This window comes from Pteropus vampyrus, unplaced genomic scaffold (genome assembly GCF_000151845.1).
Source record: "Pteropus vampyrus isolate Shadow unplaced genomic scaffold, Pvam_2.0 Scaffold23, whole genome shotgun sequence".
NCBI lineage: Eukaryota > Metazoa > Chordata > Mammalia > Chiroptera > Pteropodidae > Pteropus > Pteropus vampyrus.
This window is the reverse complement of record NW_011888804.1, coordinates 3,056,809-3,079,304: the sequence shown is the minus strand read 5'-3', so window position 1 is coordinate 3,079,304 and position 22,496 is coordinate 3,056,809. Positions and strand designations below refer to the sequence as shown.

Here is a 22,496-nt window from a genome sequence, read left to right as displayed (position 1 = left end):
GCCTCAATTTTAATTATCAATTTAAGGTAATTGTAGCTAATAGTAAGCTGTATAAACAATTGGCATATTGCTCCTAATATGTGAACATCTCAAAAAGACATCTGAAAGGATTTTCTCTTCAGTTGATGATACATACCTTTATACATAATAAGCAGTATAAGCATTCTCCCTCTTAACATATTTCTAGGAAAATATTTAAAATATTTAGAAGTTAGATCACGAAAATAAAGTTAGATCATATTGTGGAAACTCGATGTTTTAAGAATGCATAGGATAATGAATCTTAAATAAATATCTTGCAAAGAATACTACTCTATTGTATCTTCCTGAAATTTCAAAATAGATCTGATATTTGATGTAGTGAAATGATTATGTGCTGGATTTATAGTAATGTTCTTCATGGTAATTAATATAAATAGTGCAAGCAGAGATAAAACTTTTTTTTTCTCTTCTAGTCTATATCGGCACAGGATGAAAACCTCTCAAAAACGATGTTTCTGCCCCTTGCTGAGAGAATGGTAGAAAAAATGGTGAAAGAGGACAAGATAGAAGCGGAGGCTGAAGTGAGTTATTTAAGCTCTACTTTAGTATTGCATGATTTTGATATTGTTGCAATATTATGTTACAATATTATGACCTGTTGCCTTATTCCAGTCAGAGAACTGGGTCCTCACTGTTGCCTTTTGTGTAGATGTAAAGCTTTGGAAGCCCCAGCTTAGGTGTAATGAACATGGAGCTGTTTGCAGCAAGCACTCTAGTCTGAGATGTATATAGAGAGGGGAGATACTGTTGTCCAATTCTTACTGTTAATTTCATCTCGTTTGAAGATAGTTTTCTTTTCTGTTAGATAACTTTTTGAACACATGCAAATGACCATCTTTTTATTATTGAAAAGTTTCAATGGTTACACCTATTTTTCTGTAAGGTTGAACTTTATTATATGATCCTGGAACGTTTGGGAAAGTATCAGGAAGCCTTGGATGTCATCAGAGGAAAATTAGGAGGTAATTTTGAAGTTTTCTTAAAGTATTTTTTCCTGTTTAAACATGAAAATGTTTGTTGTGGAAAGTTTCTTCTTCATACAGAAACATGAAGATATAAGAAAATCACTTGTGACCATTTTATGTTCTTTCAGACTTTTCTGTTGCTCATTTATTTTTTAAAAAGATCTTTTAATTGAAAATAATTCACAGATTCATAAAGTTCAAGGAGTGTGAAAGGTTCGACCCCAGATCTCCATTCTTCTGTCCTGTAGATTCTTCTCTAGATGTATCTTATCTACAGATGTATCTCTAAAGATGTATTTCTCCCCAACCCCTATTTTGTAAACCACAAATGAGAACATACTGTACCTGGCCCATAGAGGTACAATCTTATTCAGTTAGCATGTTTTTATTAAAAATTTTTTTTTTCTTTGAGGTTTTAAATTTTTAATGTCTCTAGTTAGGATTTGTGCTCTGATACATTCACTCTTTGTTTACCTGCCTGTCCTGTGAAGGCATTGGAGTTGGTGACCTTTGCTCTGCATACTCATATTAACTGAGCTGTGTGTCTTAGGGGTACACCTAATATAATAGCTCACTCTTTAATGACTTGCCCAGCATCCCATTGTTTAAATGTAGAGAATTTACCTAACCAGTCCTTGGATATTTAGGCTCTTCGTAAGTAGCATCTTTGCTGTAAACCAGATTACCCTCTAAGAAGCTACAGTTTGCGTTCCTTTCAGCTGTGTTTATCATCAGTATGGAAGAGGGCCTGTTTTTTCGCATACTTACCTAGCTGTATTATCAAACCGTTTATCAAATTTTTTTATTTTTCAATCTGATAGATAAAACATATAATTTTTAATTATAAGGGAGGATAATTATTTTTTTCATTTACTTAAAAGCCATTAATGTTTTCTTCTTCTCTGAGCTGTTTTTCTTTATCCTTTTTCTAAAAATTTGATTACTCTTACTGGTTTGCAAGAGCACGTTATATGTTAAAGAAGTTAGTTTTTCTCCATTGTTGTGAAAATACTTCTTCCCTTTTTGTTGGAACACTGATTTGTACAAACTTCATAGATTGATTTAACCATTCCTCTATTTTAGAAATTTATGACGAATATTTTGGTTCCTAACTCTTTACACATGTTTGATGATTTCCTCAGGAGAAGTTCCTGGAAACGCAGTTATTGTTATGATAAATCTTTTTTTTTAATTGTGGCTTTACAGTCATTAGATGAGTAACTTCAGATCTCTCAGTAGGTGTAGTCATTAAAAAAACTTTGTTTCATTCAAATATGTGCTATATGTCCTTTACTAGACTGTGTGTAGTCTTAAAACCTAAACTAACTGAGTTAACCTACTTTAATTATATAAAATATAGGAGTTTTTTAACATATTCTCTAACTTCAGCCTCCTTGAAGATGGGTACAAATCAGCCTTTCTGTTTTTACTCATCTAGATTGTAGTTCTACATGTTGTTAAAATTGAGGTTCTCCGTAGGAAGTTCATAATGTCTGTATTCTTAATCTGCTAATCTGTTCTAAAAGGATGGGCCAGATTAATTTGATCAGAAATATAGTCCTGGTTTTTCTGTTCCCAGCTGTTGGGAAAGAGGTTGATTCATCTCCATTCTTTTTACTCTTCTAACATCTCACCTTGCTCATCCCATTCCATTCCAAGCTTATTTGATATTCTAAAACTGTATGGATGGGAAACCTGTCTGTGGACTAAATATACCAGCCCCTAGATGCTGTTGGGTATCGGAAGTGTATCCCTCAACTCAGTACATTCTAAATCCTTGTGTTTTACAAAAAAAAAAAAAAAAAATTTTTTTTTTAAAAAAAAAAAAAAAAAAATGATTGTAGAAGTTTAGTATCAGAAATGTATTTTTTCTTTTCAGCAAAATAATCTTTAATAAGATAGTCTGTATCTGTCAGTAACCTCATTTTCTAAGAGAGTGGGTAAGAAAATGTGATATTTCCTTTGTGTTTGGACTTTATTTTGGTCTCTGAGCAGAAATGAAACCAGCTTACCAACTACTCTAATTTTTAATTGTAGAGAAGTTGACAAGTGAGATTCAGAGCCGGGAAAATAAGTGCATGGCAATGTACAAGAAGCTGAGCAAGTGGCCAGAGTGCAATGCCCTTTCCCGGCGCCTCTTACTGAAAAAGTGAGTAGATGCTGCTTTTTGACTATGAGACTAGAGTGGGGCTTTCAGGTGTCATCATTGATAGTTTTTGTCTGTCTTTTGAGATTTCTGGGCATAAAGTGAACTTTCAGTAGCATGTCCTGGATATTTTTTAACGTTTTGATGAACTTTTATCATTCAATAAAGATGTATTAGGTCTTTAGAGTGAATGCTGAAAAGCATTAATTTGTCAAATTCAATATTCAATATTGGTCTAAAAGAGAGACCTCCTTTCCCCATCCCCCTCATGTTGCAAGTACTAATGTGGGGAGTTTTCTGTTGAGAATATTAATTTTCTAGACCTGGTCATTTTATTGAAGGAAAGAGTAGTCTCTCAAAAGTTTTTTTATTTTGAAAATGCCACTGGAGTGTTGGCCTTTTAAGGCTATAGAAGAAACCCAGAGGGAGGGGAGGTGCCTCCCCCATTAAAGACTAAAATATAACTTAGAAAATAAGTTTAATATCATGGTTCCTACGGCAGATTTGTCACAACTTGGGTTTAATCCTTTGTGCACCATTCAATCTGATTTTAGCTCAGATGACTGGCAGTTCTATCTGACTTATTTCGATTCTGTCTTTCGACTGATTGAAGAGGCCTGGACTCCTCCTGCTGAAGGTGAACAGTAAGTTGTCTTCTTTCCTGAATTACAATGGCACCTTTTACTATGTTGTAGCCAGAGTTTTATTGTAAGCCTAGTTGAATTCTCTTTTTCTGTCTCAATAATTTATCTCTTTCAAAGTAAGATTTTTTTCCCATTTTATTTAAATTACAAATATACATGTTCATTGTAAAAATTACCCATTCTTTTTTAAAGAAAGAGAGGTGATTAGTCGGTCTATAATAATCAAATGCCAAATTGGGAGTAATCATGCCATATTATCTACTTAGAGCTCTCTTTTATTCTCATTTGTATTGTCGTATAATTATTGAAATTCATTTTCTTAGTTTTTAATCTGTTTCTTGAATTGAGCTTGACTTTAAGTTTTGAGATGGACAATAGAAGTACAAAATACGTTTTTCATTTGTTTATACCCAGCTCTTTAGAAGGAGAAGTACATTATTCTGCAGAAGAAGCTGTGAAGTTTATAGAAGATCGGATAACAGAAGAATCTAAAAGTTCTCGCCATCTTCGAGGACCACATCTAGCTAAACTGGAGCTGATTAGACGTTTACGACGTCAAGGTTTTAATGATGAGTACAAACTGGGTAAGAAACTGTAATGATATCTGGGGAAGATACAAGAATGCCCTCGATGCCCAAGTGCCGTATTCATTATCTCAGCCCTACGACAGTCACATATGAGAAGTAAACAGCTTCATAACCTGAAAATATTTACTAATAAATAGATCATTTGTAAAATTAGTCCTCAGTCACGTGTTCACCATGACTTAACATTATCATCTCTCTATTCCATTAGTGTCTTTGTTAGACATTCTCTTGCTGACCCAACAATAATGTAAAATCAAATTTCAAAGCAAAAAGCCAGCTTTGCAAAAGTTTCAGAATTTCATGAAATGGATGAAAGGTTTCTTGGAAGTTTGTTTTCAGCACTCACAAAACTATTGATGAACATCTTGCTGAGTTAGAGCCATTAATAGTCAAAGAGAAAATTTGTAAAGATAATGACAAGATTGGAGAAAAGAATGATTTGGAATAATGAAGCAGTGAGAGGCCTTCAGGAAACTTGATGAAGCCCTTAGATGTTTTTGTAAAATGGTTCTTATTGAGCTTACTGCACAAGAAGTGAAGAGTGTCATGCTGTGTTACTTTACAATTTTGTTGGAAAATGACACCCCTTCCCCAAAAAGGAGTAATTCTTTGCTCATACTAAGAATTAGCTTTAGTAATTATACCCTAAATTTTGTTAAGTTTAAGATGATAAACTTTCTTAATTTTTCGATTGCATTTCGATTGATAAATCTTCGAAGAAACCTTTTCCCCCCAGTCATCATTATAGAAATTTTGTTCTCATTAAAAGTTGATTAAGTGGTTCTTTTTTAGGGACCAGTTGTCCTGGGATGATGAATACTTCTGATACCTAAAACCTGTCCTAGAACATCTCTGTACATTTTAATCATCTAATTAATGTTCTTTGTAGCTTGTCCTAAAATTCACTGTGAACTTCACTCTAGATTTTTTTACAACCAATTTTAAATTCCCTGTAAACTTCTTTCTTTGGGTCTACCTCAGTAATGTGAAATTAAATGTCTTAGTTCCAGATTGCAAATGAAAATTTTCATGTGACCTTCAGCAAAGTATTGTTAAAATAGATTCCAAAGAATTACTTTCTTTCCAAAGCTGGATTTAAATGTTTTGGGATCTGCTTTGACACTTGCTGTATTCACCTTCTGTTTTTCATTTCCCTCTCACCAGCCTGCATCTTACAAATTTGTGAATTTGTCTAGTCACCACAAAATTTTGTTTTTACCGGGCCAGTGAGTAATTCTTAGTCTCTTTTGGATCAGAGTCCTGTGAAAATCTGATTGAAGCCATGGACCTCTGTTCTCAGAAACATGTGAACAGGAACTGGGACCTAAAATCTTACAGAAACCCTAGGTCACAGATCACTGTTTCTTAAATCTAGTTCAATTCGAGAGCATTTTATTTTTTGTTTTTAATTTGAGGAAAAGGAAAATGAGCCAGTAGATTTCTGCATTTCCAGGTTTAAATTTTTCATGGTACGTGACCTTGGAGTTGTTGGCCTGTGGTTCCTCCTATTTATTTTCTCTCCTGTTGGTGTGCCTGTTAACAGACATTACCTTTCATTTAGTTAACATTTATTTGATACTTCTGAAGTAGTTCAGGAATTGTGGAGAGAAGCATGATTAATGTTTACATATAAATATAAGTCTTTAAACTTTAATGAAAACTTTTAACTGTTTAAACTTTAATTGAATGAAAAGCTTCATATTTCCTAAGTGTAATAACAACTAAACTCAGTTTGTAAGATTCAGCTTCTTTTTAAAGTATTTGTTTATTTTTAAACAGTCATCTTTCAGCCTTTATTATCAGTCTCATTCATTCTCATTCAAGCATTCAAACAAAGTTTTAATTGAAATAAATGTTTTTCAAATCAGACCTTTTGCTTAAATTAGAAATTGCTTCAGTCCATGAATAGTGGTTTTTTTTTCTCTCTTAGGTGATCCAGAGGAATTAATGTTCCAGTATTTTAAAAAGTTTGGGGATAAACCTTGTTGTTTTACAGACCTCAAGGTGTTTGTTGACCTCTTACCTGCTACACAGTGTACAAAAGTAAGTACAATTCAGAATTCTGTTGGGTACCTGTATTTATTGTAAGTAGGTTAAGTGTGTGGATTTCCTTTCTAAAATATGTGAGAGTGGCAAACCTGAGATACCAGGATAACTGCTCCATCAAGCCAAGTACTCTAGGGCCTATCAGATTAAAGGTATGATTTCTCGTTAAATAGCCACAATGAGAATAAGTAAGCCTCTGGTAGATAATTGGATTCTCCTTTCTTTGATGTTGTTTTTGAGATAATTGTAGATTTAGATGCAGTTGGAAGAGAAATAATAAAGAGAGCTCTGTATACCCTTTACCCATTTTGCCCCAATGGTAACATATTGCATAATTATAATACCATAATTAGGAAATTTACATCGATACAATCCACTGACCTTATTCATATTCACCAGTTTTATATGCATTCATTTGTATGTGTATTTTTTTTTTTTTTTTTTTGCTTTATAAACTGTTTTTAAGTAGCAGGCTTCAAAGGCAAGTTCCTAATCTTTACAGCTATTTATGATGCACTTATGAGTAATCAACTTTCCCTGAAGCTTAACTAATGCTACAGATGCAGTTTCCTAACCAATGGACTGTAGTCTTTGTTACACAGTACAGCACCTCACATCTTTCAGCAAGAAAAAAAGCACTAAATCTGAGTAGTAAAGACATCATCTAATGAATTAGGACAGTCTTCTTTAAATATTTTTTGTGGGAGGGGACACCTACTCAATTAGAGGTCTGTTTTTATTACACCCGTCATTCCATGAATTCATGGGGAATGGGTTCCAGCAGCTCAGGCTCCTTTCCATTGGTTCTCACAGAGTGTACTTCTCTGGGTGGAGCCAGGCTGGAGCTTCAGTTGAACCCGGGTGTCTTTCTCTTTGGCTTTCTTCTTTTTTTGATTACTTTCCTTTATATGTTTCAGGAAACTGTCTCAGCTCTTAGAGAGCTTAATATGCTCAGTATGTACACAAATTCTCTTGGCAAGATTCACGCCCTTAACTTGTTTATAACAATGCCACCGGCATGCTGGACAACATTGTAAACTCGTCCAGATTTGCCATGGTTACATTTGTGGGGTGTTCCTTTTTGAACAGTGCCCATTCCCTTGAAGTCTACAATATCATCTTTCTTATACATTCGCGTGTATGAGGCCAAACAACTCCGTGTTTTCTAAAAGGCCTAGAGAACATGTAGCAGATACCTCTGCTTTTCCCCTTTGTGTTGGTCATTTTGGTGAGTTACTGGAAGATGGCGGTTCCGGCCCATGTGGTGTGTTTTTTTGTGTTTTTAGTGTAGTATGTAATGCACATGGATTATGTGGCCACCACCACAGTCAAGATACAGGACTGTTCACCACCAAGATCCCATGTGCTACTGTTTTTTACCCACAGCCACCTCCCTTTCCCCATCCTTATCCTCTGGCAACTACTAATATGTTTGGTATTTCTATAATTTTGTCATTTTAAGAATGTTAAGTAATGGAATCATATTATGTATAACCTTTGAGACTGGCATTTTTCACTCAGCATAATTCTCTGGAGATTCATCCATGTCATTACATATATCAATTAGTTAATTCTCGTTTTATGGCAGAATAGTTTTCCATGGTATGGGTGTACCATCATGAGCTCTTTAACCAGTTTCTAGTTTGGGGCTTTTGCATATAGAGTTGCTATGGACATTTGTGTGCAGATTTTTTGTGTGAACATAAGTGTTCATTTCTCTGAGAAAAATGTCCAGTAGTACAATTGCTGGGTATCATGGTGGCTACATGTTCAGTTTTCATAAATGGCCAAGCTTTTCCACAATGGCTGTACCATTTAAAATTTTTGTTAGTAGTATTGAGTGATTCATTTTCTCTCTTTCCTCATCAGCATCTAGTGTTGTCATTGTTTCTTTTATACATTCTGATACACGTGTAGTAAGTAGTACTTCATTATGGTTTTAATTGCATTTTCCTAATGGTTAGTGATATTGAATATCTTTTCATGTATTTGTTTGCTATCTTTATATTTTCTTCAATGAATTGTCTGTATCTTTTTCTCATTTTCTAGTTTATTTTTGTTTTTTTTTTTACTATTGAATTTTGAGAGTTCTTTAGATACTTTAGATGCAAGTCCTTTGTCACGTATGTGGTTTCAAATATTTTTCTCCCAGTCTGTAGCTTGTCTTTTCATTCCCTAACAGGATCCTTTGCAGAAAACAATTTTAAATTTTGATGAAGCCCACTTTTAATGTCTTGTCTCTGATTTGCTTAAAGCTATAAGTTAATCACTAATTATTTCAAATCATAATTTATTCTTGCTGAAGCAGCCTGAAACTCTAAGTCTTAGGGATCTTTAAAAAATAAACTTTACTTCGGAATAATTTGAAATTTACAGAAAAGTCATCAAGATAGTACGTAAAGTTACACTACAGTCTTCACCCAGCTTTCCCCAATGTTAAGATCTCGAATTACCATGGCATATTTGTCAAACCTAAGAAACTGACATTGGTATATTCCTATTAACTAACCTCTGAACTTTATTTAGATTTCTGCAGTTTTCCATTAATGTCCCTTTTCTGTTCTGGGATGTAATCCAGGATAGTACATTGTAGTTAATTTTCATAAGTCCCCCCTTATCTGCAGACAGTATGTTCCAAGACCCCCAGTGGATGCTTGAAACTGTGGATAGTCCCAAACCCTATATATTCTATGTTTTTCCCCTATACATACATACCTTTTCACTTAAAGGCAGCACTTAACGACTTATCTTTGGCGTATCTGAGTTGCTGGAATTGCCACTGTTGTGCTTTGGGACCATTATTAAGTAAAATACAGGTGACTTGAACACAAACATGATACCGCTACAGTTGATCTGATAACTGAGTTAGCCACTAAGTGACTAACAGGCGGGGGCGTGTATACAGCGGGGAGACGCTGGACAGAGGATTGATTCATGTCCAGGGTGGGCCCTAGTGATATGGCACAAGATTTCATCATGCTCAGAAATGGAGTGCAATTTAATACTTATGATTATTTATTTCTGGAATTTTCCATTTAATATTTTCGGACCACAGGTGACTGTGGGTAACTGAAACCATGGAAAGTGAAACTGAGGATAAGGAGGGACTATTGTATTGAGAGCTTTTGATATGAATCAAGCAATGTAGATCACTTAGATCTTGAAATGGAGAGCCTTATCTTTAGAATCCTCATCCACAGCAACACGTATTAGGTTAGATTGCTCACCTATTGATGGGAACTTCATACCCTGTTCCACATTAAAGGGTTTTAGCATTTAGCCCAGGATATCCTTGGTAATGGGCAGTTGGATTATTCTATGAGTTGGAAGAACAGTGTGCCAGAGGTATAGTAGAGCACCATATAAATACTGGCATGTATAAAGAAAGTCTGTGACTTTGGTCAGCTTACTTATAAAAACCTCCGTAATTAACGAAGGGTGGAAGTCTTCCTATCACAGGGCTGCCACCATGTGTTGTGCTTTTTGTCTTTCCTGTGTGGGGTGAATGAAGCGCATTGGGAGCACAGTGGAGATGATTATAGAGTTTTTGTTGGTGATCATATCAGTCCCCCAGGGCTTGATAGTTTGGCAGTCTTGAGGTAACACCTCTAGGGCAGATGGAACAGTGTGTTCCCAAACTGGTGAGTAGTCAGTGGTCTCTATTCACTTTTGTTCAGTAAAGCTATTCCTGGGATGCTGTGCTTACAGGATTCAGGCCAAGCTTTAAAAGTTCTGGATAAATTGTAACATCCAGGGTTCTGGGTTGTAGGAGGACTTGAAATCAGGTGAGAGAGAAATGGTTGAGTGGAAGAGAGAGATTTGCTCTCCTGAAGACAGAGCACTTCCTTTCTCATATTTGAAAAGCTCTCATAGAAGAGGGATGATAACCAGGAACAGCAAGAAGTGGTTATAGGGAATTCAGAATTTGACTCAGAAAAAGATTTTTTTTTTAGAAGCCAGAATTCTCTAAACATACAGTGTTGTGAGTTTCATGTTACTGGAGGGATTTAAGTAGAATCTAGAAGCATATGGGAGAGATTCATTCAGTATTTGTTGCACATATTATGTTCTAAGGGCTAAGATAGGGAACAGCTGATTGTACAATGCTCACCGTCTTGTAAGCCGAAGCAGCGAGTGATGGGGCTGCATTAGAGGAGCACTTACATTGCCTTCAGCTGAGGTTCATAAAGGTTTGTGAATACGAATCTACCACCAGCAGCTCTGCCTGGTATGTTTGAAAATCATATGACCCCATCATGGTAGTCTACTGAGGAACTCTGGAGAAATGCTAGAATACTAGCAGTGATAAGGTAAGTCATTGTTCTGAGAGACAAAAGATTTAAAGCCTCCTCAGTGAATTTTGTAGTCCTGTGTAAATTTTTCATTGAGGGGGTAATTTTGCTGCCACAACCTTTTAAATGTGGGATGACTTCAGTAGTGAAGAATTCGCCCTGCTCAGCAGCATGTTTGTCAGAGGATTGCACTGTCCAAGTAAGGTTCCAGCGGAGAACTGTTGTCCCAGTGAAATAGGAGCCAAATCCTTTTAAAATGGGACTAGCCCCCAAGAGTGGGCCATTGAGTCCTGTTACTCTGAAGTGGCTCACCCAGGCTGATGTTTTTATCTTTTGTTTCCTTTGCCTTTTTAAACTAACAATAGAACGACTCCAGTGTTCAAAGCAGCTTTTTGCATAGCAATAAAACTGTACAGGCTAGAATAAAGAAATGAACCATTGTTTCATGACAAAATCTGTTTGGAAGATTGTTAGCGTTCACTAAAAAAGACGTTAATAATAAATGTGGCTAATATATAAAATGGCTTATAAGAATGGAAGAGCTGGCAGTAGAAACTATATATGCATTTAATCAAAAAAATGAAAACCAGGGCCCCGGTTTCTTTGTCACAGTGATTATTTGATTGTAATAATTAAAATAAAAATTCATATAACTATAGACAAATTGAAGCAAAATTGTTACAGGTGTGAAACTGCCTGATTTAGTGGGACATTAGTTAAATTTTAATTTGTATCAAAAAATTATATGTATAACAGTGAAAAAGTCAAATAGCACTAAAGGCTTCTATTGAAAAACAGTAGCAGCTCTTTGTCATCTCCACCACTGATTCTGAGTCTACAGGCAAATCATTTTTCAACTCTTAACTGTTTCTTCTATTATTTACCTCTGTATGTCCAAATTAAAGGCTAATATAGCTATTTGTTTATTTTTACAGTTATAATCTTCATCTGTTGGTGTGCCTTACTGTGGAAGATAATAATTTCATTTATAACATTCCACTTTTCCCCTTACATACTTCTCCCAGTATAGTCCAGTCATTATTCCATATTTATATTTTTATGACTTGAAATATTGACAGCTGAGCCACTTTGTATATGGAGGTTACCTTTCTTGTACAACTTTTTTTGTTGGAGTTAATTATTTTGTTGTTCAGTTTACCCCAGTCAATCTGAAAGAACCATAAAAGTATATAGCTCCTCTTAGTGTAGTCTAAAACATGAATAGATTTGTTCTATTCTCCCCCAAACCTCTTCCCACTCCCTGCCCCTCACTTTAGAAATACTTTTCATAGAGCCTCTTTGCCACCATCTATCTCTGTTTGTGGGCTTAAACATTTGGCTGGTAGCATTCTGGGATCTGGTTAGGAGTAGGAGGAGGGTAACTGGGGCTGTCATTGCCGAATAAGCAAAGCTTCGCTTCATCTGTTCTAGCTATGCCTGCTGCCCCTGAGTGTACAGTGTCACTGGGTCAGCTTCTGGCAGTAAAAGCCCAGGCTTCTGCTGGATTTAAGAAGTCAGTCTGTGAGCTTGGGGAGGGGTCTAACTTCTTCACAGAATTAGCACATTCTCCTAGTTCAGTCCCATCAGCATGTTAGCTTTCAGAGAGACATATAGTGCCTTTAATTTCTGAGTCTTTCAGGGTTCTGTGGCTGGACTAGCCTTGCTGCTAACTGGGATCCTCCCCATTGCATACTGTGCGCTCATTATTACCACTTGCCCTTCTGCTTTTTATCTTTTGAAATCTTGTCAGTGGTTTTATTTGTTGTCATCTGTTCACATGTTCTTGATCCTTCTGGATTGATTCCTGCTTTGTTCTTTACTGTCATCTTAATAGAATTTTGGAAGTGAGTGAAAATAAGCCTGTGTTTAATAGATGTATAACTGGAAGTGGTGTTTTCTAAAAATGTTCTTGCCAAATTTAAAGAATTAAACACATTTTAATGCACATTGTTATCATCGAGAGAAACTGAGTGAGAGGTACATTCCATTTTCTCATAGGTGCCTGTATATCTGCGATCATCTTAAAAACTTTAATTACAAAAGCAATTTATGGCCACTGACATGACATAACTATGTCTTTCAATGTACGATGTTTCCTTTAAGAAATTATTTGTATATCAGTATAATTGTAGGTTTGTTTGGTTTTTGGTAGTCTGCTCTTTTCTAGTCTTAGAAAAGTTTTTCATTGCTGCATTATATATTATGTTGATGTAATTTATCTAACATTTTCACAATTCTTTTAATCTTTTAGTGCTTATAGTACGTGGTATTGTACTATAATAACTTTTGGCCAGCAGTGAATGAGTGTGCCAGAATCACTGGAGTGTTATCAGCATTGTGTGCTGTTAGAAATTTTTTGTTTTAGCAGTTTTGGTAGATAGAAAACGGTATGCTAAAGGAGTTTTAATTTGTATTTTTTTCTTGATGTCTTTTTCTACACCGTTTCAATATTTGTTAATCATGGCCTAACTAAAGACTGGTTCTGTTCTGAGACCTGTCCCGTCTTTTTCACTCTGCAGTTTATTAATCAGTTACTTGGAGTTGTTCCTTTGTCGACACCAACAGAGGATAGACTGGCACTGCCTGCTGACATCAGAGCGCTGCAGCAGCATTTGTGTGTGGTGCAGCTGACGAGGCTACTGGGCTTGTACCATAGTATGGATAAAAATCAGCAGCTGAGTGTGGTCAGAGAATTGATGTTAAGGTACCAGCATGGCCTGGAATTTGGTGAGCAGTCTTTCAAAATGTGCAGTTGTTCCCTGATCTGCTAAGATGTAGAAGTTTTTTGTTTTTTTTTTAAATCACTTACAGCACCCTGTAAGGGGTGCATTTTCTCATGTGGGAAGACTAGTCAAGTAATAAAATGCTAAGTCTTTCTTAAGCTTGGAGTTTTATTATTACTATTTTCTTCTACATTTTATTTTATTTTTTAATTTAAGTATAGTTGGCATACAATTTTAAGCTTGGAGTTCTAAAGATAGTTGGCTTCCAGTTGTATATGAATCGTAGAGTTTACGATAATTGTCACATTTTTTGCTTATAGGCCTTAATATTCATTAATATTCATAATATAGACACTACGTAAGTGAACAAAAGGAATGTTCTAAATTGTGAGATAAATATTTAGAAGTAGGTGATCTTCAGATTGCTAGATAGGTGATAAAATGTAAATTACCTGATTAGATATCAGTGTTTCTCTAACTGTGTTCTAAACAATTAAGTGAAGTAAAGAGCATAATATTACTTTAGTTATATACATCCCTTGGCTTCTGTTCTGTTCTTCTCCTAAAACCTCCTTCCAAGTCTCGCTGCTCTCCCTGTGGCACCATTTCAGATGCCACCTCTGTTCTGGAGTGCTTCTGCTCCACCTGAGTCTGGTCTCACCTTATTTTGAATCTTTTGTGCCATTCACCCTATTCTTATTATTTTCTTTTCCTCTCTTTTCTCCCTCCTGTTACTTTCCTACTTAAAAAATTTCTTTCGTGGGAGTCATAGTTAAACAAATGTTAATATACAGATGTGACTTTTTTCCCCTGTAGGGAAATCCTGTTTGAAAACCGAATTGCAGTTTTCAGACTATTACTGTCTCCTTGCTGTCCATGTGCTTGTTGATATATGGAGAGAAACAGGTAAGGAGCAGTGATTTCAGTTTAACTTTACTTGCTGTTTTTATTGGCTATAAATCCTTAGACTAATGATACAGTCTAAGAATTTGATTTATGCTTTTAGGTGGACTACTCCAGTTCTCTTGCCCTTTTCTGGGTGCTTTTAGAAGAACTCGAGTCTCCCAAGCATCCCGCTCCCTGTAATCAGGAAAATCTTAAATCAGTGGATATCTGTTTTGTTTTTAAATGTTTCTGAATAGGGAGTAATGATTGTAAACAACCTATTACAAAGTTGGAATAAATAAAATACAGAGACTCTGATTCAGAGATAGTTGTATAGGCCCATGGAATAGAATGACCTTTTTATGCACTTAAAACATTTATATACAGGAAAATGTACTCTTTTTGGAATGCAGTTCTGATTAGCCCATTTAAGACAAAAATGTAAGACATGGTAAAGTAGAATCATGAATCACTGAGCAAGAGAAAGATGATTCAGCAGATGACATTGAAATTGCCATCTCTAGGTCTCACTCCCTTAAATTTTCTCTTATTAGCAGTTTTTGAGAAAACATAACTTTAGTCACTATTGCATATCATTCACTAGAATAAAACTATAGAAGAAACAAAGGGCTGGAGAGCGTGCAAGATAAACACAACCCCTGCCCTCATGGATCATGTCATGGAGCATTCAATTTTGATAGTGTCATCTTCAGCTTAAAATTCTCCAGAGGTGCCCTGTTTTCCTGAGGATAAAGGTCACCATTTTAAGGATAGTTTACAATGCTCTTTATAATCTAGGTTCTGCCTACATCTCCAGATTCTTATGTATTTACAAAACCGAACCTACTTTTTAAATTTTTTTTGCTGCTATTACTGAATATCACATTGCCTCCGTTTGAAATAACTTACTCATACAGTGCCTCTGACAAGCCTGTTTGATTTCACCCCTGCCCTCACTGCAGATTTTATGCCCCTTCTGAACTTCTGTAGGACATCATATGTACCTATATGATAGTTCTTGTTATACTGTATTGTACGGGGGATGGAGGTGAAATCTTTTTTATCAGAATATTTGTTATTTGAGCCCCAGATTCATGAGGTTGCATAGGGCTGTCACAGTCATCTTAATGTAAAAACCATTAATGAGCTGACTACTTGGCAATTTGATTCTATTTAAGTACCCTCCCTAATTAGCCCTAACATCCATTCTTGCTCACAGTGACTATGGCTTTGTTAATCTCTTGTTTTTTTTGAGCAAGATATCTGACCGTCTAATAATAATAATTATAGCTGACATTTGTTGGTCATCAGGCACTTGAAAGTACTATACATGAATTAGCTAATTTAAACCTCACAGCAATACAGTTAAGATTGTTACAGTTTTTTGGATGAGGGAAATACAGGCAGAGAGAAAAGTCAGGCAAGTTGTCCAAAATTATACAGTGCAAATACATGAGAAATTACAGATATTATAAAGATGCAAGTTTTCTTAAAGTCAATGGCAGTGATGTTGAAGTGCTCCAGTCATAGGCATAGTCGTTGTTCAAGGTAGATCTGGCAAAAATTAGAAATCTATAGGAAATTGTTGAGGATGTTGAAAGAAACTGATTTGAATATGAAAGGATTAAGAAAAGTGCTTTAGGAAATTGGTGACCTCATATATTTTTGCAAAAAGACATTTCTTTATGGTATGCCACAAAAGTAGAATGGAAAGTCAAGGATTTCATTTTTCCCCTCCAGTTTTATTGAGATATAATTGACATATTATACTGTATTAGTTTAAGGTATACATCATAATGATTTGATATATGTATATATTGCAAAATGATTACAACAGTAAGTTTCATTGTCACCACACATAGCTATGAAATTTTTTCCTTATAATAACTATTAAGATCCATTCTCTTAGCAACTTTCAAATATACAATACAGTACTGTTAATGTTAATTGTAGTTACTATGCCGTACATTTTATCCCTAGAACTTATTTATCTTGTATCATTTTATTATATTACAAAATTTAGTTAGAAAAATTTTGTCCTCCAGAACCTCATCAACCTTTGAAGCTCTTTTGATTTGGTGAAGAATTTGTATTGAGCTGTAGTTATAGCCTAAATTTTGCAAAATAAAATAAAATGGTAAATCTTCATAATATTTGGTTTGAGTATAAATTAAACTACTTTTTCGCTATTTACTTTGAAATTTTATTTCCATTTTAAAGAGATCTGTAGGAAGGTTTTATTTTTTTCTGATACTAGTTATCCTTGAATAACTAGGATATCTTAAAATTATCTATTCTGTATATTGTTCAACTGTCTCTTCAATTCTGAGCCTCTAGAAGCCAGGAACCACCTGTCTGTCATCTCCCAGTCTTACATCTAGTGTTGCACAAGTTTAGGTCAGTGAGTGTTAAGTAAAGTTATGAGTGTAAAGACCAGGTAGCAACATGGGAAAATACTGAAAAGAGTGGAACACAAAATTGAATGTATGCTATGATTACTATTGTGTAAAAGTAATTATGGTTCAGAAACAATACATTAAAATCCTAATGGTAGTTTAAACAGATTATAGGTAGTTTGCATAATTTCCATAGGATTATGGATGATATTTATCTAATGCTCCACTTTTTAGTTATCTTGTTTCTTTTCTCTTGGGGAAAAAAGCATATAATTTTAAAAGGTAAATGGATGGAGCTTTTAGTTGTTTTCTTTTTCTGACTGTAAAAGTAGCTTGTAAACATTTTGGAAAACAGTTTATTTTAATCTCACTTTTCCAGCTTCCAAAAGGCATGCTAACATTTTTGCATATTTCCTTCTCTCTTTCTTTGTGTGTATTTTATAGGCTTAAGATGAACTCTTCATACTAATATGAGTTGTGTGCGTGTTTTACTGATTATCATTATAAAAGTATTTCCTCTTGTTACTAAAACCTCTTCCTTCATGTCAAATGGCTATATGATGTTTCCATGTGTAGGTGTTACTGTAATTTACTTAATCATCCTCCCATGATTAGTACAGTGAATATTTTTGTATGTAAAGCTTTATCTGCATTTCATGTTATTTAGATAGGTTCATAGAAGAGAAGTTACTTAATCTCTAAGGCTATTGATGCATGTAACCTTTTGAGTTTTGGTAGGCTAAAAGAAGTATCTTTTTATTTTGATTAATAATGAACAATTCTTTTCAAATATTATTTGACATCCTAGTTGTAGAGTTACATACGGAAGAAAAACGATCCCTAGAAAAAGCATCTGTTATGGGATCTGGTAGAGAAAATCCTGTACTGAGAAGGTTGGTGGACTCCAGTTCTCTTTCAAAGTCCATTTCTTCTCAGAATCTAGATTCTTTGAGCTTCCATAACTTCCCTCCACAAAATCCAGCAGTTTAAAGTTTGCATCATTTTTGCAGATGCATGTTTTAGAATAGAGATAACTATTGAGGGACTGTTTATTCAGGTAAATTTCCTGTTTTGCTTACAGGTGTGTATCTGAAATTTGTTCTTTGCCAGATAAACTCATTCTTAGAATAGTTAGGGGAGATGATGTCAATAAATTTGTTTGTTTTTGAGAAACCTCCATTTGCTCTCAAGATTTGTGGATAATGCTATTCTGTTTTGGTTCTAGGTGACGAGACCGCTGTGTGGCAGGCCCTGACTTTGCTGGAAGAGGGATTAACTCACAGCCCTTCCAATGCTCAATTCAAATTGCTGCTTGTTCGAATCTACTGTATGCTGGGGGCGTTTGAACCAGTGGTGGATCTTTATTCCAGCCTTGATGCTAAGCATATCCAGCATGATACCATTGGGTTGGTAGTATATACTCTGAATAATGAACAGTCAGCTATACCAGTGTGGGGCCCTTACGTGTGGAATTCTAACTTTTTGATTTTAGCAGTAAAGTTATTCCTGGTATTAAGCTTTTTAGATGAAATAATCATGTATTATAACCCATTTGCAAAGCAGAAAAGTTTTATATCTCCCAGTATTTTGTAGTAATTTTAAAATTTGGTCAATTTAGAAATGGTAAGGTTTTCCTTAGAGACAGCAAACAGCTATATACTTTGAACCCTTTTTCTTAGCCCACATGGTTTTAAAGTCTTTACTTTTGCTTTGAAGTTGAGGTTGACACGTGTCCTTTATTTGTTGACCTCAGATCCTTCGAGTTTGTATTGTGACTGTTCTTTGTGTGAATCAAGGGTATTTTCTCTATCCCATGTAGAGCTGATTTAGGAAGATAGCATTCTGTTGTCTTACAACTTGTGTCCCATTAATCATCTGAGTGTAAGAAAACATGGCATAGAACTTTAGGTCCGCCACAAAACTGAATTAACTTTGCTCGGTTGTTTTTTTGTTTTTTGTTTTTTTGTTTTTTTTTTTGAAATTTGGTTCTGTGAATTAGATAATTTCTGTGGCAGGATGTTTTAACTTTTCCATATGCCTAGTTATTTCTCTGCCATAGTAATTTGAAGTGTTGTATGTGATACTAGAGATGGGTAAGTATAACATGTTTTTTTTTTCTTTCCTTCTGACCTAGTTATCTTTTGACTCGATACGCTGCATCCCTAGGTCAGTACGCTGCTGCATCCCAATCGTGTAACTTCGCACTCAGGTTTTTCCACTCCAACCAGAAAGATGTAAGTGAAAAAAAATTTTTTTAATACAGTCTTGCCTGCTGAGTGTACGTGATTCAGAGAGCATCTTCCCCCGTGTTACAAGTGCACATGTTAAGGCGTGCCATGCTGTACTTGCAGGGGTCCTTAGGCCATAGCTTACTGGCCAAGGCTGTTAGGTAGAGGTGAAGAGTTATTTGTGGTGGTTAGAATGGACATGTTTAATAGGATCCATGCAAAGGTGAATTTAAAACTGGGTATTAACAGGATAGGAAGTGTTATGCCTCTTAGATTGGTCTTTTAATCTCTAAGAGACTTTTTTCAAGGATATGAGAAATAGCCCTGAAGAGTTTATAGCCTGCGTTGCTGTATAAGATTCTGTGATAGCAGCTGTTACCTTGATTTATTTCTGAAGTTTATAACCACTGTGCTCTTTGCCAACAGTGAGTACACTTAGAATTATAAAATTGACCAATTGCATCATGTTTTAAATAACTTTGGCCAGTAGTATTTTTTTTTTTTTTAACTAGCAATAAATAAGATAGAGCTTCTATGTGCCATAATGAAAGGATGGGATTTGCACCATATTTTTCATTGCAATCAGGCCTGGTTTTCCACTTGTCAGTTAAGCAGAAGTTTTTGTAGAAAAACCATCTGTTTTGTCTCTACTCAGTCGACCAGCTATGCAGAACTACCCAGGAACATATGTAAAAGATAAGGCATGTCTTTAGGATGGTCACTGCCTTCTGGGTTCTCAATGTGCTTCTAAGACTCATCGCCTGGAACTGGGCCATGCCAGGTGTCTGCCCAGAGCTTTGGCCTAACAGCAGCTAAGGAACTTAGTGAGGAAGCTGGTTTCTGGGGTTCTTCTTGGCAAGCACTCATGAGGATGACAAGCAAACCTTTTTGTAACTTTAATAGTTAAATAGGCTAATCTATCTTCTATCTAATTCTTTATGAAATGTTATTAAATAGAAGACGGGTACGGCAGAAGCATTTCCGAACATGGAATATAGGTTTGTTGTCAGCTTGCAATAATAATGTTCTGACAAGTTTCAAGGCATGGCCTAGAGGGCTGGTATAGCGAGAAATGGTGAGCTGTGCTTTATCAATTGGCTTTTAAGCCCTGTTCCCCTCCCCCATAGCTCCTCTCTCCCACAGTGATTGATATCTCTTCAGACCTCATTTTGTGCCATAGCTCCTGATCAGGGAGAGAGGAAGTGGGCATCAGCATTTGTTCAAATTGCTCAGAAGGTGCTGGTCTGGCTTAGAGGTCAGAGGGCATCTCTAGGACCTTGGGTTTCTAAAATCTCTTAGCATGAGTGGGCAGTTGAATCTGAGTCTTCACCATGTTTTCAAGTATCTGTGCTTGTCCTCTGTTTTTTTGAAGATGTTTCACTAACTTTAAAAAAATCAAAAGAAAAGTGTCCCTTAAATCTCATTGTTCTGGTTCTCATTTCTGTATTTCTAAGGAAGATGTTAAACACTTGATTTATAGAATTCCTTTCAAAGTTTTGTTTCTCAAAAAGCTTTGAGGTGGGAGTGGAAAGTAAATAAGGGATTAGTCCAAGTCAGGTGGCTGGTTTCACTTGTTTCCAGTCATCCAGCATTCTTTGAAAAACCATATTGTTCATGATTTGGCCAATGAAGGCACATTATTTTATTCTAATAAAAATTAAGTTTTAATCCCCCCCCCAAATATTGTGTTTAGAGAATTGTTTTTTAAAAAACATAACACACACACACACACACACACACACACACCCACCCACCCACCCCTGAAAGTATTGTGGTAGGGAAAGGAGATCCCTAGGAGTGATTTGAGGGGGCGTGTTGTCCGTGGTGGCTTTTTGTATCTTTGATGTTTTGCTAATGGTTGTGTGTGGCAGGAGTGATAATTCACCTGAATGTTTGTGATGCTGAACCTGATAAAATTATAGTATTTTATTAATGTGGGACTAGGACTGCTTGAAATTCATTTTTGTTACTATTAACTAGGAAGACAAAGCTTATTTAATCATTTAGGTAGATAATCTTTGGGGAGTTCTGGAGGCAAAAGCAAATCACAGTACAGTGAGGAAAACAAACCCGAAGCCACAGTGCCTAGCCTGAGTCCCATACGGGAAAATGGAGTCTGTGGTGTGGACCGTTTCCTGTAGGATTTGAGGCTAATAAAGATCGCGGTAGTACTCGTGCTGTATGTGTTAAACCGTCTGATAGTGTGAAATATCTCTCTGGAATCTAAAACTCTATGCTCTCCACATCTTTTATTGTAGTTTTGGGGATCCCCAAAACCACTCCAGGTGGTTTTTCCTTGAGTGACTGATGCATTTTAATTCCCAACTAGCTCTTTGAAAGAACCCTTTTATTCCTAAGTGGAAAGCTGATGTTCTGTTTTGTAAGGCTTTGTGCTGTAGAATTGAAAGTTATATTTGGAAGGTCTACACAGGGATTTTCTTTCTGGAAAGGTCATTGTCTGCTGTCATCATTACTTTAGAATAGATTTTTACAATACCAGAATTAGAACTAGATTTTTATATCAGCGAAAGTTACTTATATGTTTCTACTTTAAAAAAATTTTCCCTCTAATAGTTTCTATTTTAGGTATTCATGAAAGTCATTATTCAGGGGTTTCATATCTATGTATTTTGCTGATTTTTACAGTGACCAGGGTTCATTTCAGGAGTCCGAATGGGATCTAAATAGCCTCATTGATTTATAAATGAGTAGAAATAGGTACGGACAACATTCTCTCATATTTAAAGACTTTAAAGTGCCGGTGGCTTCCAGTTTTGCCTGCAGTTCCAATAGAGGGGTGTTCCTTTAAACCATAGTCCTTCCTCAGCCTTTGTCCTATGGTAGCTGCCCAGGCTCTTTCCTAGCTCTACAGTGATAGTTTACTGCAGCATTAAAGGAGGACTATCTTAAAGAGAGCGGCCAGAGAACTACAGTTACCTTCTTAGTTTGTTAAAGGACCACGTTCCCTCTTTGTTGCCCCTGATTTTTCTCTTTTTAAAGTTGTTGCCTTTTTCCTAAAGTGGTAGTCTGTGGACCACTCAGAAGTTAAAACTGCCTCTACACTTGGTAAGGCTGGGTTCTTTCCTTTAATCATAGCATATTTTGGAATGTAACTGATAAATTTGATTGGAATCACCAAAGTCATATTTTTATCCTGATTAATTGCTGGATCATATGTCCCTAACCAGCCAGTTTTTTCAAGCTATAAGTCCCTTTTGCAAGGGCTGATGGTAAACCTTGCTATATTTTCCAAGCCAAGAGACCATCAGATAGGCATATGTGTTTAGAGTATCCTGGCCTCTTCTCAATGGGGCCTGTCACTGTCCTTTAATTGGGCTAGAAGGTACACTAAGCTTTTTCAGATAGTCCTTCTTTAAACCTGCAGGATCACAAGTAATCTTTTTAATTTTCTTGTGTCCGTCCGTCTTTAATTTCTCCAGATACTGCAGGCAAACAGCTCGCCGAGGTGTCCCATGGGGGTTTAAAAGCCGCATCGAATGCAGTTGAATTAGCGCCCGTGGCGCAATCCCGCGGCCTGAAAT

At 35.8% G+C, this 22,496-nt stretch overlaps 1 protein-coding gene across 1 annotated transcript in view; it reads left to right on the top strand.

Annotated features, from left to right (window-relative positions):
- NAA25 (N(alpha)-acetyltransferase 25, NatB auxiliary subunit) overlaps positions 1 to 22,496 on the top strand; it is a 57,247-nt gene that overhangs the window by 15,494 nt on the left and 19,257 nt on the right. The window contains exons 6-15 of the mRNA XM_011355817.2: positions 456 to 563; positions 926 to 1,004; positions 3,045 to 3,156; positions 3,708 to 3,797; positions 4,212 to 4,381; positions 6,315 to 6,427; positions 13,242 to 13,449; positions 14,262 to 14,351; positions 17,952 to 18,132; positions 18,861 to 18,960. Coding sequence (XP_011354119.1) covers positions 456 to 563; positions 926 to 1,004; positions 3,045 to 3,156; positions 3,708 to 3,797; positions 4,212 to 4,381; positions 6,315 to 6,427; positions 13,242 to 13,449; positions 14,262 to 14,351; positions 17,952 to 18,132; positions 18,861 to 18,960 — 1,251 coding nt within the window. The remainder of the gene's footprint in view (positions 1 to 455; positions 564 to 925; positions 1,005 to 3,044; positions 3,157 to 3,707; positions 3,798 to 4,211; positions 4,382 to 6,314; positions 6,428 to 13,241; positions 13,450 to 14,261; positions 14,352 to 17,951; positions 18,133 to 18,860; positions 18,961 to 22,496) is intronic.